We start from the raw sequence: 18808 nt of genomic DNA, 5'->3' as shown, positions 1-18808 counted from the left end.
TGACAAAATATCATCTCAACACTGAACAATAAAGACACACACTTCAAGGCAGTTTTTTTCAAACATTTACTGAACACAAACACCATTTTTTCCTTTTACACAGCAATATTGTTAGTTTCAAATTAGCTGGGCTATTAGGACTATCGATTACTACGAAATTAAAAATGATTCTACATGTCAAACTCAAATAGAAAATGTCATGCAATATATAAATCACTAACAGACCTCTGGTGCAGTCAGCAAGTTTACTATGTTTATTAAAGTCACGTAAATGGTTGGACAAAAGTGCACAATAGGATGACATCACTGGTTTGTTATAAATCACAGTGAATTACTAGAATACAACAATGGGATTCTTCTATGTGGAGGACTGCAGGATGAGGTGAGTGTTATAAAAGATAGGCTCTTTCACCGTGTTAAGCCAGTCAGATTTTACTCTTCAGCTATGTACGTCTGAAAAGACTGGTTAGCAAAGCTAATATTTTCTCCCTCATCTTTTCTTCTCTACCAATTAACGAAGCAACAACAAAAAAGGCCATGCACAAATTTTACAACACCTGATAAAAAACAGATACAAAACCTTGTTCATTTCATCACTTGGCAAAGCTTGTATCTTCACTCCTTCATTTTTTTGATTAGGCCACTCAACACATGACTTACCCCTAAATGAAAAGCTGTTAATTTAGCGAGTCTCACCCCTGCACACACATCAAGATACACTCCCCATAACCATTAAGTCAGTGTTCCTTCCCTACACAGTAACACAAATGAACACACCACAAACCTAGGACTAGAGACATTTACTTTACAGTTTTAAAAATTAATATATCTATCGCCACTATCCATGTAGTATTTATTTCAGATCCCACATTTGGAGAAGATACTGTACTACCCAGCCCATCTGAAGATTTGGGCAAATCTGCCAGGAATGTACGAGAAAGCCCGGCAATGTGCCATACACACTAGGAGCTCTCTACCTTCCAGAGAGGGTATCCAGAGCAGGGCTGTGCATTTTCAGAGCAGGAGTAAACACACAGCTTAAAATCTTATGGACTAATAACTTTTCATAGAGCAAAAGGCAGTTTTGTTTTAACCCATTTTAATGTTACAGTATAGTCAGTGAGGAAAACGGAACAGTCATCTGTACATTGACACATCTGGCTAGCCTGAAAGGAATACTCAAGGTTTTTACAGAAAATCTACCATAAAAGCAAGTCCTTTATACTTTTATCCATCTCCTCTCTAGTTCAATCACTGGCTGCTTCTAAAGCCAGCAAAGCAATCCAAGGTGCAGTAACTCACTCCTCACCCTGCCCCTTGCCCCAAGAAAGAACTGTTTCTGCTCGAATAATCCAAAGCAACCTTATTCCTAAAGTAGCTGCCTCAGCTGAGGTGGTGACTAGTGACAGGGTATTGTTCCCTTGGGATCTAATTTTCAAAAACACTTGCCAGATGCAGAGTTGATACTTCTGCAGCTGCTGGCCCCAAATCACATTTTACTTCAAACAGTGCTAGCAGACCTAAGTTTCTCATAATTACCAAGTTACTAATCAACTATCAGAGTAATGAAATAAAACCCTTCCCAGAAACAAACAAGACCAAAGCTTGCTTTTTCATTGGCCTGTTGGCTGGTTGAAGTTTACACAGCAAAAAACCTTAAGATAGTTGGACTGTGGCCTACGAGAAAGCAATCCAGGGTAGACTGAAAACAATGTTGTTTCAGAGTTCTTAGGTCAAAAATTTCCCTTTTATCAGTCTAAGGATGGATTTCTTGCCCATTCCTTGAACTATACCGTTACCTAAACTCAAGAGATCAATTTTACCAACTCTTAAGTGCAAAACCCACCCAGGTTTCACATGGTTTGCCCAGGCATTCATCCACCTGGGTCTCTAATTCAAATTTATACGACAATTATTAAGCAAGAAGTTTTGATTGAATTTGTAATGTTATCAAGGAAGATTTATAGTCTAAAACACAATTCTACCAATAATAAACACAAAAGGACAAAAGTGGCTAAAAAAAAGCAATAGCCCAGAGTTCTCAGAGAAGCTGAGATACAGAACTATCACCTTACATATTTATTTCCCTTTAAAAAAAAAGAAACTTAAGTGTGGGAAGGGTTTCGCTAAACACATTTTAAAATAATTCTATCAAAAACAAATAAAAAAAAAAAAAAACAGGCATGTAGATCACTTGTTTCAAGAATGGTTTTATACAGGTGTTTCACAATACATATTTGGATTTGTTTTACAAGACAGAATTAGATCCTTAGCAATATAGTGAACAATGTACTGCTATAGTATAGTTAAAAAAAAAAATCTCAGTTACCATTAGCAAAATTCATAATCTATCCCACTGTCTTCAAATTCAACTTTGTCAGCATTTCAATCAGCAGTTTTACTCTTTCCAGCATTTGGTCCTCCCTTCTCAAAAACACTGAGTACCATTAAATTTCGTTGCCTGAATATGTACAGATAATCATTATTCTCATTTAATAAGTACGTAATACCTAAAATAGTTCTCATCCTGGGTAGCCAAAGGGATGAAATGTTTTATAAAACATGCAACATTATCTGATATTTTAAGTTCTGATGTTTAAAAATCATATGCATTAATAACGGAACCAAGTAAATACCAAGTGTCACAGCTGTTCCTCAGACTGTCAAATAAGCAGGCCTTGAAGTCTGAAAAATACAGTGTCTGATCGGAGCTGCGAAAAAGGTGTGATTCACCCACCTGGAGGATGAGCATTTTCTCTTTCAGGCCACGAGAGTTGCCAAGAGCAAGGTACACTAGTTCCTTGATTCACACCAGGAAGATCAAGGCCAGTAATTTTCAAATTAGGGATCAAATACCTCCCTTTAGACCATCCTAAAAACCTTTCTTGTAAAAATCCCAGGTTAGGAAAACAGAAGTAGATTACTATGGCAGAATTCACCATCAAAACATTCCTAATTGAAGCAAGAAGACACGCAAAGTATAACTACAGCAACAGTAAAAGGATCCTGCATTCTTGGGGGAATAGGTTTTTAAAGTCCCCCATCCATTCCCTCCCATCCTTCAGAGTATCTCATTTCATGGGGTATCTCTATTTTATTTAAGGCCCTAGGTGCTGATTTTGGCTTGGTCACTCTCTTTTATACTGATCCAGCTGCAACCTTTTTCTTAGACTTCACAAAGCAATATCTATACATAAAATGTTAACTGAAATCTTGTTGTTTTTTACGTTTATATCTGATGTTGCTACACCATTATAATGCTTTTCATTAAAGAAAAAAAGCTGCAGGTCTTCACTTACAGTACCATGCACTATGAGTAGCTAAGGCATTCATTTGGCACTAGAGAAAAAAATACAGATATAGCTAATTTTACTTATCATTTTTAACATTGAAAGAAATAGGTATGTACCCTTGAATTTCTGTGATGCTTAAAGATAATCACAGAATATTCTTTTAGTCTGACAGTCAAAATGTTGCCATTAAAACAAAACCAAAACCATAAAGACCTCTGTACAGCCTGTCGGAATAAGTGACATTTTCTGGCTCCAAAATTTGCTGCCCTCAGACAGAAATAACTTTCAAAATGGCAATGAGAATTATTTTCATCATCAAAAACACTGAATCTATACCACTCTAGTGATTTTTCTACTTCTTATCACAGACTAAATGAAGAAAGTGAAAAAAATATCCCAGTTCCTTTTCACCTGTCATAAAAACCTTAGGGAGGCACAAATAATGCCCTCTGGAAAAGTAGTTTTCAATTTGAAAAGATACCACACAAGAAGAGAGGAAGAAGGGGACAAAAACAGAATGTATAACTGTAATGTGACAACTTGCTTCATAGGAGAAAACACAGCAATCATAATAATTTTTACATGTCTGTGAGCTGAGTCAAATGTTGACTGCTGGAATTTAGATTAACCACATCAAAATGTCTATGCATTTTAGAAGCCAAGCCCAAAGGCAAATAGTCCATCAATATTCTCTGAAAAGTTGCTTAAGATTACTATTTTGTATGTATCACCGAGCATAATTCAACAATTTCAATGGATTTAACTTTATGCATTTTTAACTATTATTAAGTTAGCACATTTTTCAGATTAATCTGCAGCTATACTTTTTAAAAATCCTCCCGATGTCATAATATGTTGTATCATTTCACATAAACAACGGAAGAGCGGAAACCACCTATCACAGTTTGGCATGTGCAGAACATGTGGATACTGCATTACTTTTAATGCTTCTTTTAGTTGTTTGCCTTCATGAAATCCTCAAAACCGCTGCAAAGGGTAACACGCTGACACAGGCTTAACAGAAATGCTTTTCTAGGCAATTTTGGTAAAACATTTATCAATTTTAAATCATAAATGTCCCTTGTTACATAAACATTTTATATTCCTTAAAAAAAAGAAAAAAAAAATAGCCAAGTGACCAATATCCAAACACCTTAAGATTATAGTCAAACCTAAACGATGTGGCTTTGTTTAAAGTGTATTTGAAATCAATAACCATATGAGGCAAGAAGACCAAATACAAAACCAAGGGAGGACAAGTAGGGAGGGAGGGTAGTGGGAAGAAAAGTACAGTTTATGAACACATAATTCTATTGGCTGTGATTAAAGTCCTTTACTTTTTAGCACCACATTAAACGATTTTACATATCCAGTCACTTAATGAAATCCAACAAACTCTTCAAGAGTTCTGGGGATCTGGTCTTGGTAGTTAATGTCATTAGCCCGAACTGCCCGGGCAGCCAGGCACTTGAGACTCATCTTCATTTGAGTTTTAAGTAGTATTTCTGACACCCCAGTTGTACTTTTGTCTAGCGGAGTTTTATTCTGTTTATTCGTCATGTCAGTGTGAGCGCCAGCTTCAACTAGACTAATGATGATAGAGTGCAAGGTCAAAAAGTCACTGATGGGCCTGTTGTACTGAACGATAATGTGAAGGGCGCTGTTCCCTTCATTGTCCACTGCATTCACCTCAGCACCACAGTCCAGCAGGAGCTTTGTGACAAGCGCGTTCGGAAAGCTGCACACGTCATTGGTGTGGAAATCATCAACTGGGGTATTCGAGTTGACGGCTAGATGCAGCAGGGTGAAGCCTTCACGAGTTCTGGGATCCAGGTGAATCAGGTTGTAGATCTGCTTGTTAATTTTGCACTGATCTTCTTCACTGCACTGTGTTTTGGTGGAGATGCACACTAAATACAGAAAGGTATAGAGGTTACATTCATAATTGTCCATAGCACTGTGGACATCAGCATCTGCTATATTTTTTACTCTGTTCATACTCTGTTCTATTTCCAAAACACTGCATCTCAAAACACATTCTATGTCTGGGGCCTTCACAGTTTCATTTAAATGTATCATCTGTGAAAAAACTTGGGCAAATCGAAGAAGATCCTTATGGGTATTTCTGTTACCTTTCTGTCTGAGGTGCAGGGCATGAAGCCACAACTTGATACACTGTTCGAATTCCATGTTATCTGCATAAACAGCCCCCCTGTAAATGATGGGATGGGAAACATCAATGTTGTCGGCACCTAAAATCCGTTCCCGAACAATGAGGCCTTCCATATGAAGAGCATCTCTGTCTTGCCGAATGGATTCCAGTTCCTGAGGATTTCTACATTCAGTTCTATTCCCATAAGCATGGATTGGTGGGAGAACCTCTTTCTCAAGAATGTTATCACCATCTTGAAACCTCTCCAACATAGCTAAATATAAATAGTGATATGTCTTCATGATGTCGTAGTTCTCACGATCATTTGCAAAGGAGGCACCCAAGAGCTCCAAAGCTTCAATCCGACTTCTCCGGTCACAATCAGCATGAGAGAGCAACAGTTCGACAACATCAGCTTTACAGCTTTCAGCAGCCACTTTTAATGGCGTCATCCCGTGGCCGTTCACTACTATAGCAGCACGCCATTTTATCAGCTCCTTCACGATGTCTATGTGTCCAGCTTCAGCTGCAAAATGCAATGCTGTGGCTCCACAATGTGCTTTAGCATTCGGATCAGCACGCTGTTCTAAAAGATACCTGACCACGTCGGTGTGTCCCTTGTAGGCCGCAATCATTAGGCAAGTGTTGTCATACTTGTTGGCAATGCTGATGTTGGCATTATTTTCGACCAAGTATTTCACAATGTCCAATCTGCCATCAAAGCATGCTGCCCGCAGCGGGGTTGAGTTAGTTACTGTGGTATGGTTCACGTTGGCTCCATGACTGACTAGAAGCTTAACAACTTCAAAGTGTCCCGCTCCTGCTGCACACCAAAGAGCAGTGGCACCATCAATGACATACCTATTCATGAAAAGACAAACAGTTAGAAAATGGGGTCACCTGCCCTAATACAAACTTACAGGATGTAATCATTTACACTGACCCCAAACCTCAGTCTACAGAGCATTAGGTAAACATTAGTTTTGGTGAAAATAAAATCAGGTAATTTAAGTAAAGCACTCGGCATAGTACTTGTATCTAGTATGAGCTCAATAAATGTGAGCGATTATTAGTATTTCCACAGTATAAAGACTTAAAGAAAAAATAAAAAGAGTCACCGACTTTCTACTAGCAGAAGTACATAAATTTCAGAAAACAGGGAAAATGTACAGAGTTTTGTAATTTCTTTACCACCAAGCTGATTCCCTGGCTCTTAGACAAGCACAGAACGTTCCTCCCTCCCAGCACCCTCAGGTACCACAGTTTCTCTTGGTACTTCAGTAGGAAAGCCACCACAATCTGTGTGTTAATGCTGTTAGACACTGCGTTAAGAAGAAAAGTATTTGAGCAGATAATTTTACCTAGGATTATCTAAACTAGTAACTATGTACATACTCTACTAAAGCAATGAGAATGAAATAATTACTGCTAATTACAACATGAATGATACAACACAGGTCAAATTATATATTCTATGAAGTAAAAAAAGTACAATCCACTTGGTATAAAAAATATCATAGTTCAACTAACAATCAATACTGTCTATCACTTCTGCTGAAAATAAAAGCCACACTTTTAAACATCCAAGCATCCAATAATCCAAGCAATTACTTCTTCAGTTTAAATAATGAAGCAAAATTTCTATAAGTAAAAGCATTCTCAGTAACAGCTACCTATACGGTTATCTATGGGGAAGAGTGTAGGATTGATTCGGAAGGGGCTTAAAGCTACTAGCAATGTCCTGTATTTTGAACTGGGTAGTGGCTACATGGGTGGATATTTAGGGGAAAAAATTCATCAAATTGCATAAGAAAGATCTGTACATTTTACTGTATGGAAAACAGTCCTCAAAATAAATTTGAATACTTCTGAAGTTTCTTTTTAAAATTTCATTTTTTAAATGTCATTTAATTGTTAATTAATTTGGTAAACTAAAGAATGAATCAAGAGGGGGTTCCCTGGTCATCTAGTGGTCAAGAACCCACCTTGTAATGCAGGGGACACTGGTTAGATCCCACAAGGGACCCAGGAAGATTCCACAAGCTGCAGAGCAACAAAGCCCGTGCACCACAACTACTGAGCCTATGCTCTAGAGCCCAAGAGTCGCGACTACCGAGCCCCCGGACCACAGCGGCCAAAGCCCGGGAAGCCTACCTAGAGCCCACAATCCCCAACAAGAGAAGCCACCGCAATGAGAGGCCCGCCCACCACAACTAGAGAAAGCCCACGTACAGCCACGAAGACCCATCAGAGCTAAAGAATAAAAATAAACAAACAAAAAGAATGAATCAAGAAAATAAGACACACATCAGTTGAAATGTTTCGGTGGTTGCCAACTGTAGCTTTTGCAGACAATTTAGTTTAATTAAAATTCACTTATTACATCTTTACTGTCATGATTATAATCACAAAATTCAAAAGTTTTTTTTTTTTTAAAGTTTTCTTTCAGTCAAAAAAAATACAATTTACAAAAGCCCCAGAAAATACCAATGTCTAATAGTATATCTGATAAAAAATGTACAAGACCTCTACTCTATACTGAAAACTATAAAACATTCCTGAGATAAATCAAAGACCTAAAGAAACGGAGAAATAGTTCATGTTTATTGTTTTGGAGATTCAAGAATGTTAAGATGTCAATTCTCCACCAAAATAATCTACAGATTCAATGCAATCCAAATCACAATCCCAGTAGGCACGTGTGTGTGCATGCATCCACGTGTGTGTGGAAACTGAAAGCCAACTCTAAAATGTATAGAGAAATACAAAGGAAGGACCCAGAACAACCAAGATAATCTTGAAAGAAAAATAAAGTTGGAGGACAAAATACAGTAAGATGGTGTGTCACTGGCACAAGGATAGATAAATACTAATCAAAAGAAAACAACCAAAAACCCCACCCTAGGAATAGATTCACATATACAGGAATACAGATTAATGACAAAAGGTCCACTGAAATTCAGGTACAAAGTATGGTCTTTTTAATAAATAGTGAAGAAGCAGCCACTAGACATCTGTTTGGAAAATAATTAACCTTGACCCTACTCACAAAAATTTCAAAGTGGCAAAGACCTATAATATGCAAAACAAAACAATAAAAGCTTCTTAAAAAAAAAAAAGACTATCTTTATGACCTTGGGGTTGATGATTTCTTAAACATAATGCAAAAAAAAAACCATAAAAGAAAAAAAAACTGATTAGACTTCAAAAAATTAAAAAAATTTTTTCAAGAAAGTGACCAGCAATCCACTCACTGGAGATACCTACAATCGATTATCTGACAAATCACTAAAAAAGCAAACAACTCCATTTGTTAAAAAAATGTGAAAAGACTGAACAAGTATACTTCAAAAGTATATATTCAAACAACCAATAAACATATGAAAAGATAATTACTCAGCAAGGAAATGCAAATTAAAACCAGGAATTACCAATACACACTCACCAGAACTGATGAAATTAATAATACTGACATGACAATACTAAGTATTGACCAGGATGTGAAGTAACTGAAACCCCTCCTGTTGATGGAAATCTTTAGTGGGAATATAATCTGGTTCAACCACTTTGGTGGTTGACTGCTTGATAAAGTATTAAACATACATCAACCCTACGAGCCAACAGTCCCACCCCTTGGTATATACTTAAGAGAAATGAACGCAAATTCCACCAGAAGGCATATACAAACATGTTCATACTAAAGTAATTTATAATAGTCAAATACTAAAAACAACCAAATATCTGTCAACAGGATAAATAAACTGCCATACATTCATATCATGTAACATTATAAGACATTTTAAAAATACTTATACATGCAACTCAGTGGATGACTCTCATAGATACCGTGTTAAACAAAAAGAAGCCAGACAGAAAAAAAACAGAGTACACTGTATGATTCCATTTATAGGAAGTTCAAGTATAGGCAGAACTCATCTACAGAGACAGAAGTCAGAATAATCATTGCTTCTGGGAGGGGAAGGGAGAGGAAGTGACTGAGAAAGGGCACAAGGGAAACTTTTAAAGTGACATCAATGTTCTGCCTCTTGATCTAGAAAGTGATTACATGGATGTAAGCAAATTAAAATTTTATAACATTTATACACTTAAGATTTATGCACCTTACTTGATATTATACCTTAACTAAAAATAGATATAATTTAAAAACAAAAGAGGCACAAGTCAATTTAAAGAAAAAATTTAAACACAGAGAGTTAGTAATTTCAATGTGTCAAGCACTGTAGTAAGCAATAGAGCACATTTAATTCTCATAATAACCTTCTCCCAATAATCCTATAAGGTAGATAACCATTATTAAGCCCATTTTAAAGACATATAACTAAAAGGCTTATATGAGATTAAAAATACAAAAATCTTTGGAAACTATATAATGCATCAAATGTAAGGAAACATAGTACACAACATTGTTCAAACATGTTTCCATTTAAAAGGCTTTTTTTCCCCAATCTCCTTATTAATGTAATCTACCCAAAAAATTGATACATAGTTAAAATAGTTATATTTACATAGTTACAAAAGTTTCCTTGCACTCCTTAAATATAAAAAATTGTTACATGCCAGGAATATGAACCTAAACTAAATAAAACTCAAGAACTGTTGTACTAAAATAAGCCTTCACATATATTATCTTTAACTTTTGCAATAACCATATAAGATAAATAGGACCTCCATTTTAAAATGAAAAAAAAAAAAAAGACAAAAAGTGATTAAAATTTTTTTTCTGGCCTCAAATTCCCCACTACTAATGACATAAGGGAGAAGGAAATGGCAAACCACTCCAGTACTCTTGCCTGGAAAATTCCATGGATGGAGGAACCTGGTAGGCTACCATCCATGAGGTCGCAAACAGTTGGACACAACTGAGCGACTCCACTCTCTTTCTATAGTTCCTTTCGGAGAAGGAAATGCCAACCCACTCCAGTGTTCTTGCCTGGAGAATCCCATGAATGGAGGGGCCTGGTGGGCTACAGTCTATAGGATTGCGAAGCGTCGGAAACGACTAAGCAACTAACACACACACACACACACAATGACATAAGATTAAAAGTTAGATTACAAGAATATACTTCACTTGGGCTTCCCAGGTGGTTCAGTGGTAAAGAATCTGCCTGCAATGCAGGATACGCAGTTTCCATCCTTGGGTCAGGAAGATCCCCTGGAGAAGGAAATGGCAACCCACTCCGGTATTCTTGCTTGGGAAATCCCATGAACAGAGGAGCCTGGTGGGCTACAGCCCATGGAGTCGCAAAAGAGTTGGACATGACTTAGCAACTAAACAACAACGTCACTTGGTTTTTATAATCATTTAATACTTTTTCCAATGTAATCTAATAATTTCCATTTTCCCTATGGTAATATGACAGAAGCCTAGAAAAAGTTTCAATTATCTATTTTTATTGAGGCAATAAAATTTTTGAAATACTTAATGACAAAAATATTCACTGCAGAATGTCCTTCAGGAACATTACCCTTAGTAATTTTTAAATTTCTACATCTTAATCAGCATTAAACAGATTAAAAGGACTAATAATCCTAACACTTATATGACACTTTTTGTCCATAAAATACAGCTAAAGTTATAGCTGCATACTGCCTCAAAACAAAATACCAAAAATATTTACTTTCTATAAATATTTCTAGAAAGTAAAAAAAAATATAATCAAATAAATGCAATATTTACTTAATGAGTATGGGAGAAGCACTATAAAACACTGATCTTTCTGGTCTAAAATTGCAAATTTTAGGGGGTCCCTCATAGCTCAGTCGGTAAAGAATCTGCCTGCAACGCAGGAGGCCCAGGTTCAATTCCTGGGTGGAGATGATCCCCTGGAGAAGGAAATGGCAACCCACTCCAGTATTCTTGTCTGGAGAATCCCATGGACAGAGGAGCCTGGCAGGCTATGGTCTATGGGGTCACAATAGTCAGACACGACTGAGTGACTAAGCACACACACACACATGTATTTCATCTGAAAAATCAAGAAACTTTAATCTGGCATTCACCTTTTAAAATAAAATGTATAAAAATAACATTTCTGATCACAAACCTAAACTCATCTATTGTCTGGTTCAAGCATTTGAAATGAAAATAAAAATTCATTCAGTGTAAATGATCAACACTTTATTTTAACCAAAGTCCTAAAATCATTTATTAGATAATATGTACTTCCTTGAAATATACACTGGAAATGACTTTCTAAATGAAGTTAAGTGACACTGTGCCCCTACAGGCCTTTCCTCTACCTGAACATTTAAGGATTTGTACTAGCACTGACTTTAAAAGAGCACTCAACAAAATTCCCAGAGGTCCTGTTCTCCTTCCTATCCATGTCAGCAGACTTCTTCTAGGACAAGAGTTTCCCATAAACTCTGGCACTGCGCAGTCAGGCCCTCAGAACGCAAACCAGCACAATATTCCAAGATCACGTGACGCCTCTCCTTTGTTCTGGTCCATTTCTGTAACACTCTTAACAGCTTCCCATTCTACAACTAAAAGTTCTTCTTTTCATTCCTATTCATGTAACTTTTCTTCTTACCCCCTCATCTATGTCAACTTTAATCTTAACAGAGTAAGCCATAAGTAAAATAATCTCAAATGTTACCTAGGTGGGTGGCTCCTTCCCACTTGAGGCTCTATTATGAATTCACTTTAGTCTTCCAAGGTTTTATAGATGTTTTTGGACAGAATATAGACTTTTTAAAAGAAGTTATTGTAATATCTGTGTATGTCTCTCTCACACACACACAAAGGATTGTATCAAACCCATTATCACAGATAATTATTATCAATTATCTGTTGATAATTATCTGATAATTTATCTGATAATTATCAATTATCAGATAAATATTGTATCAAACCCATTATCACAGATGCTGTTGCTTAAGATGAAGCTAAGAAGTGAGTTTTTTTTTTAATATTAGGCAAACAATGGGATAGGTGATGAACAGTCTGGCAAAAAATTGTGAAGATGATACATAAATTACTAAAAATTAGGAAACACTAACAAGCTGGAATCAAGATTGCCGGGAGAAATGTCAATAACCTCAGATATGCAGATGACACCATTCTTATGGCAGAAAGTGAAGAGGAACTAAAAAGCCTCTTGATGAAAGTGAAAGAGGAGAGTGAAAAAGTTGGCTTAAAGCTCAACTTTCAGAAAATGAAGATCATGGCATCTGGTCCCATCACTTCATGGGAAATAGATGGGGAAACAGTGGAAACAGAGTCAGACTTTATTTTGGGGGGCTCCAAAATCACTGCAGATAGTGACTGCAGCCATGAAATTAAAAGACACTTACTCCTTGGAAGAAAAGTTATGACCAACCTAGACAGCATATTCAAAACCAGAAACATTACTTTGCCAACAAAGGTCCGTCTGGTCAAGGCTATGGTTTTTCCTGTGGTCATGTATGGATGTGAGAGTTGGACTGTGAAGAAGGCTGAGCGCAGAAGAATTGATGCTTTTGAACTGTGGTGTTGGAGAAGACTCTTGAGAGTCCCTTGGACTGCAAGGAGATCCAACCAGTCCATTCTGAAGATCAGCCCTGGGATTTCTTTGGAAGGAATGATGCTAACTCCTCATGCAAAGAGTTGACTCACTGGAAAAGACTCTGATGCTGGGAGGGATTGGGGGCAGGAGGAGAAGGGGACAACAGAGGATGAGATGGCTGGATGGCATCACTGACTCGATGGACGTGAGTCTGAGTGAACTCTGGGAGTTGGTGATGGACAGGGAGGCCTGGCGTGCTGCGATTCATGGGGTCACAAAAAGTCAGACACAACTGAGCGATTGAACTGAACTGAACTGAAGCTATTTCAGCCCACAGAGAACCTGTCTGTCCCTATCTGGCCATGGGTCTCAATTGAAGGGTTGGCTAAGTACCTCTTAAAAACCAGTCCCTGAGGGGTGAGTGAGCTTCATATTAACACCTCATTCAGACTAACATTTTCACAATGTCTGGAATGAGCGTAAAGTGAAATCATGACATTTGCAAATAACACTTTCTTCCTCTACTTCTGAAATGCCTAAATGACTAGAACAAACTGCAAAATAATCCCAGAATGGTGTGAGTGGGCAGAAAGGTGGCCACTAATTTCAGTTCTTCTCTTTTGTTAATTAATTTGTAAGCTCCTCAAAAGCAGAAACTTTGTATTTTTTTCTGTATCTTCCACAGTATGTGTGGGGCACAGTGCCAGGCCCATCACAGTCATTTGGCAAGTTTTAAAAAAACTAAACTACTTTGACAGAGCAGCTAATGAATCCATAATTGTAATAACACATAAACAAAAAAAGACAGACTGAAGAAGGCTCAGACAAAATGTCCAATGATAGGAATGTTTGCAATTCCAGTCTCACCAGTCTCTTGATATTTTACATGACAATCACCAAAACCTGGCCTCCACCTCACTCCAGTCTCCCACAATCTTTCTTAATTTCCCAGGCCTGAACCGCTCCCTGCAGCAGCACTGAAACACGTGTGACTGCAAGCACACCATGTTGCTGCTCCTCTTCTTCACCTTCTACTTTCTATCCTTTAAGACTGAGCTCAAACATCACCTCAGCTGTGAAAACTTCCCTGCTTCTCCCAGGCAAAGCTGAGCACTTCCTCTTCCTGCATTCCCTCAGTAGTCCAAAAGATTCCTGTAACCCTAAATGGCATGGCATCTATTACTCATTTTCACCAATCTTTCCCCTCCCCACTGCATCTTAATCCCTCCCACCCAGAGCCACCTCACTGTTTTCCTGGGAATCGTATGTTACTCATCTCTGCATACCCAATCCCTACTATATAGAGCCTGGTACACAGTAGGTGTTCAAAATATGCTTGCTTACTAAACTTAATTTCACTGGTCAGTGCAAAATACGGGGCAAGATAAGCCACTATGAAGGCTCAATGCTACATTCCTTATCATTTCAGGTTCTGTTAATTGCCACCTCAAAATACCTCTGTGACTTAAGAAAGATAAGCAAAGCTTTTTCAAATGCTTTAGAAAAAAACTATTTTTTCTTGCCACTATTCTCTCCTCATCAAAATAGGCCTCAGCAATCTCCTTAGCAGCAGTGGATCCAGCAGCTGTTTACTGCAGAGATTCATAGCTCAGTGGATGCTTGTGCTTATACAACTGGAATGGTGCTCGAAGTTCAGAGGTCATTCTACTTTGCTCCTCCTCTGTGTATAAGAAAGGCTGTGGGAATGCAGAGAGTTACAAAAAGGACACAGAAGCCAGTAAAGAAAAACAAACAAGAATCAGGTTGCCAACGTCCAGAGAGGTGGTACTAGAGATTAACCACCACTCACAGGATATCATTTCAGTAAAATGTAATACTCTGGAATATTTTCCTCTCATCTGAAACAGAAGAAAAAGCTCTTCTTATTTCAACTTAAAAAAAAAATCAATCAAAATTCAACAATGCCCTAGTCAACTCAAAGAAGAATTGTTTTTTTCAATCAGGTTTTATCCAAGCCGTATTCAATTATCAAAACTAAAGATACGTATCTTTACGCTTGGATCACATCTACCTCAAAAGAAGAAAACGCTAGAAGAGCTTACCTACTGACACAAGTCAACAAAAACAAATGCAATCAATGAAGTAAAATCTCCATGAAATTGTAATCTGTGAAACAGGTTATAACCATCCACACAGAAAAGATGTCAAACCTGACAATTCTGCATTCAACAATATGACACCTCAAAATATGTACAATTCAACCTAAATGGCAAATTTTAACTATGACAATATGCATTTTTGCACTCCCCACGTGGAATAACAGTAAATTATCAAGCTTCCCCAGAAGATGATGGGATAACAGTAATTTTAAAATGGCATCATGTTCTACACCAGGTCCTATGCTATTTTCGCAGCCAACATCTCTCTTCCCAGCAATGTGTAAGTCAGAATCATGGCTGGGGATGTCTGGCTGCGTGACAATCCCCCAAGAGGCTGAAGCTGCTGCTGGTTCTAGGGGCTTATTTTGACATTAAGGTCCCATAACCAACTAAGGGCTTTATCAGACACTCGAAGAGCTAAAAATTGGACGGTCAAATAATTCATCAATCAGAGGTTTCCAATGTCAGTTGCTGACCTTGTTAATTTCTGATCTCGGTTACAACCCCAGGCCTGACAGAGGGAAAACCTGAAACGCCGCTAGGTCCTCCATACTGCTTGTTCATACACCATCTAGCAGAGCACTGGTTTTTGCCTGCGTGCTCAGTCGTGTCCAACTATTTGCGACCCCATTCACTGGAGCCCGCCAGGCTCCTCTGTCCATGGGATTTCCCAAGCAAGAATACTGGAGAATACCTATTAGATATTAAGACAGAGGGTGTGGCTATTTACCTATAGAGGGAATAAGGGGTAGCGGCGATAAGGATGGGCAGCAAAACATGGAATGGAGTATCCGCCCTAGAAGATGAAGTGGTTATTAATGCGGCAGGGCAGGAGATGCAAAAATGGGAGAAGTGATACCTCCATGAAGTTAAAGAGTGGGACGGGAAGATCCATGAGGTGGTAGGTTCGCACGCGTTAGAGAGGAGGCAGGAGCTGGGGTGTACCTACCCGTCGAAGCGGACGGTGCCAGTTTGCTGAGTCTGCACCCGGTAATGTTCTAACAGCAAGCGCACCACCTTAGCGTGCCCATTGCGAGCTGCGATGATGAGGGGCGTGGACCGCTGCCCTCCCTGCTGGCTGACATAGCCAAGCAAATAGCGGATGTCGCTTTCAGACCGGTTGAGAAGCAAGGCGGCCAGAGTCAGAACCTTGCCCTCGCTGGCCGCCTTGTAAACATAGCCAGCCAGGCCCTCCATGGCCGCCGCCAACTCCAACACCCGTTTGGTCGCCACTGCTGCTGCTGCCTTGCGCCCCCGGAGGCCGCGCTCGCCAGCGCTTGAAAACTGGGCCCTCACAGCCCATTCAACAGGGCGCCGCCGCCGCCGCCGCCGCGCCCAGGCAGCAGCGCGGCCCGGGGAGGGCTGAGACGCAGAGGTGGCCGAATGCCGCACGGGGCAGGTCTGCGATCCAGCCCGGGCAGGGAGGAGGGCGGTCAGGGCCGCCCCCAAGGCCCCAGGCGCCGGCCCTGGGCCGAGGGGATCTCCATGGCGGCCGCTGCCCCGGGCCTCAGGCCGGACCCCTCCTTCCTGCGGGCTGCGACAGGCGCGTGCCCGAGCTACGGGTCGCCGGTGAAATCCCAAGAGAGCCGCGCGCGCCCCGGATCGCGAAGGACCGCCGCGTTTCACCCGACCCGGCCCGTCAGGCCTAAGGCCTGAAACTGCCTAGTCCTCCGCCTCCGCTCTCCGCCCTCCCCAGGAAACCCGCAGGCCCTAGCCCACTGGAGCTCAGAAACGCCAGATGCAGTCGAAGGTTTCAGAGGTCCACGCCTGCGAAGGCCATCGGAGCGAGAGGGAACGCTGCGGCGCCAGCAGCCCCTGGGCTCGGGACAGGGAGGAAGGCGGGCCTCTGCAGACTGGGCCGAGAGGGGGAGGGTGCGACCAGGGGACGGTTAAGTCGGGTGTCTCTTCCAAAGCCTACCGGCTGGCAAACAAGGCCCAGTGAAGAAAGGTTCTGCTACGCGAAGGCGGCCCGTACCCAGTTCGGCCCTAAAGTCCTCATTGCCCTTGCTGCTCGGAGCTTCCAACTCGTCCCCATTAGGCCCTACGGGTCCCTAGCCAGGGAGTGGTACAGAGTGAGACCACTGAACCGTTACTACTGGGGGGTGAGGGGGTGCGACTCGGGGGCCCTTCCCTTTGGCCATAGACCTTTTGGGACCCTTCACTCGATTGGGGCCCGGGGAGGCGGGTACGCGGACCTGGCAGGGTCCACTTTGAGACCAGGGCGGTGTCTCTGAGCCCTAGAAATAAGGGAGGACTTTGGGCGTGGGCACGAGGCTTTGAGAAGGGACTGGAAGTCCGGCCTGTCCTCCCTGGAGAGGAGGATGAAGTGTGTGAGAAGGGAACAAAAAAAGGGCTCACCCTAGGACGGAGGGCAAGGCCTGTGTTCGCACAGACCAGGACTCTAATCCTGAGCCTGATGAAGCCTTCAGTTTTCTCCCATATCTCACAAGATTGTTAGGATTTGAAAAGATCATTCATCCAACGAATTTTAGAGGTCTGCTGTGTGCCAGGCTCTGCTTGGCTCTAGGGATTCAGTGATAGACCAGATGAACACAGTGCTCTTCAGGGACTGTGTTGTTGTGGAGAAAACAGACAACAAAGTAAACAAGTAATAGACAAGACTGGTTGAGTTTATATCACTATGATTTTGCTGTGAAGCAAGTGAAATAGAGTGATGGTGGGGTGGTGCTAATTTAGTGTGTGTGGTCAGATAAGACCTCCATGACAGGTAAGGAGAACAGGGGGTATTTTAGGCAGAGGGAAAGCTAGTACAAAAGCCAGGAGAGGGAGCAGTCTTGGGGAGTTCAGAAGCAAAGGTAAGAGTGGCTTCAGCAGAGTAGGCCATAAGAGAGCGATAGGAGATGAAAGCTGGGTACAGATCTAGCCCAATTACCCATGGTAAGTTTAAATTCTTCTCAAATCTGATGGGGGCATTTGATTAGTTTTAAACAAATGTAACAAGATATGGTTTATATTCTTTAAAAGATCAGTTTCTAGTAGGCAAGAGGCAAGGCAGGAAGGCCACTTAAGAGGAAAGGTTTGGGACTAGGATGGTAGGAGTGGAGGTGATGAAGCTGGTGGGGCAGTCACAAAAAGTCCAAGTTCAATATGGAGGTCACTCCCTCCATGCACACACAAAGGATCGTATCTACACCACCAACCCTAAAACACAAAGGACAATATCTAACATAGAGGAAGAGAAAATACATTTATTTCATCCCAAGGGACCAGGCTGGGCTCAGTTCACGTAAATTATTGCATGTGAACCCCACTATTCCAATCCTGGTTTGAAGGCCTCATCTTTGGGGATTTGGGCCACTGCTCAAATTTTCTCTTCCACTCTACAGCACAGCTTTACCTATTTTCAGATCTCTATACTTTTTTTCCCCATATTAGACAAAAACAACATTGGAAATCAGAGCTGAAGATAGGGTTCTACTAGTAAAGTCTCTGAAGTAGCTGGTGGAAAAGAAGAGGAAGCTGGTTGTTCTCATTCCAGGGCTTCAAGATTGGAAAAAAATTCCAGTTCTTGCCAGGCTGACCCAGGCTTTTTGGCCTCTGGGCCAAATGTGGGGTGTGGGACCTGGGGGCTCCCTTCCAACTGATTTCATTCCCAGGCTCTGTACAGAAATACCAGGCTCCTCCTATTCACGCCCTCTCTCTGTGTTTCCCTCTCTTCTTCCCTCTCTGTGTAGCCCTTTTCCCTGCATCATTCTTTTTAAACTCAACTTT

At 40.5% G+C, this 18808-nt stretch overlaps 1 protein-coding gene across 1 annotated transcript; it reads right to left on the bottom strand.

Moving 5' to 3' along the window:
• Positions 1 to 231: 231 nt before the first annotated feature.
• On the bottom strand, positions 232 to 16949 carry FEM1B (fem-1 homolog B). Its single transcript, XM_005893301.3, has 2 exons — positions 16026 to 16949; positions 232 to 6306 (listed from the first exon to the last, which is right to left on the bottom strand). Exons 1-2 carry the CDS (start codon positions 16271 to 16273, stop codon positions 4671 to 4673), a joined length of 1884 nt encoding a protein of 627 aa, XP_005893363.1. The 5' UTR covers positions 16274 to 16949; the 3' UTR covers positions 232 to 4670.
• Between the last annotated feature and the right edge of the window lie 1859 nt (positions 16950 to 18808).

Source organism: Bos mutus, chromosome 10, assembly GCF_027580195.1.
Source record: "Bos mutus isolate GX-2022 chromosome 10, NWIPB_WYAK_1.1, whole genome shotgun sequence".
In the NCBI taxonomy this organism is placed as follows: Eukaryota; Metazoa; Chordata; class Mammalia; order Artiodactyla; family Bovidae; genus Bos; species Bos mutus.
The sequence above is the reverse complement of the archived record's forward strand: the minus strand, read 5'-3'. Positions and strand labels throughout refer to the sequence as shown.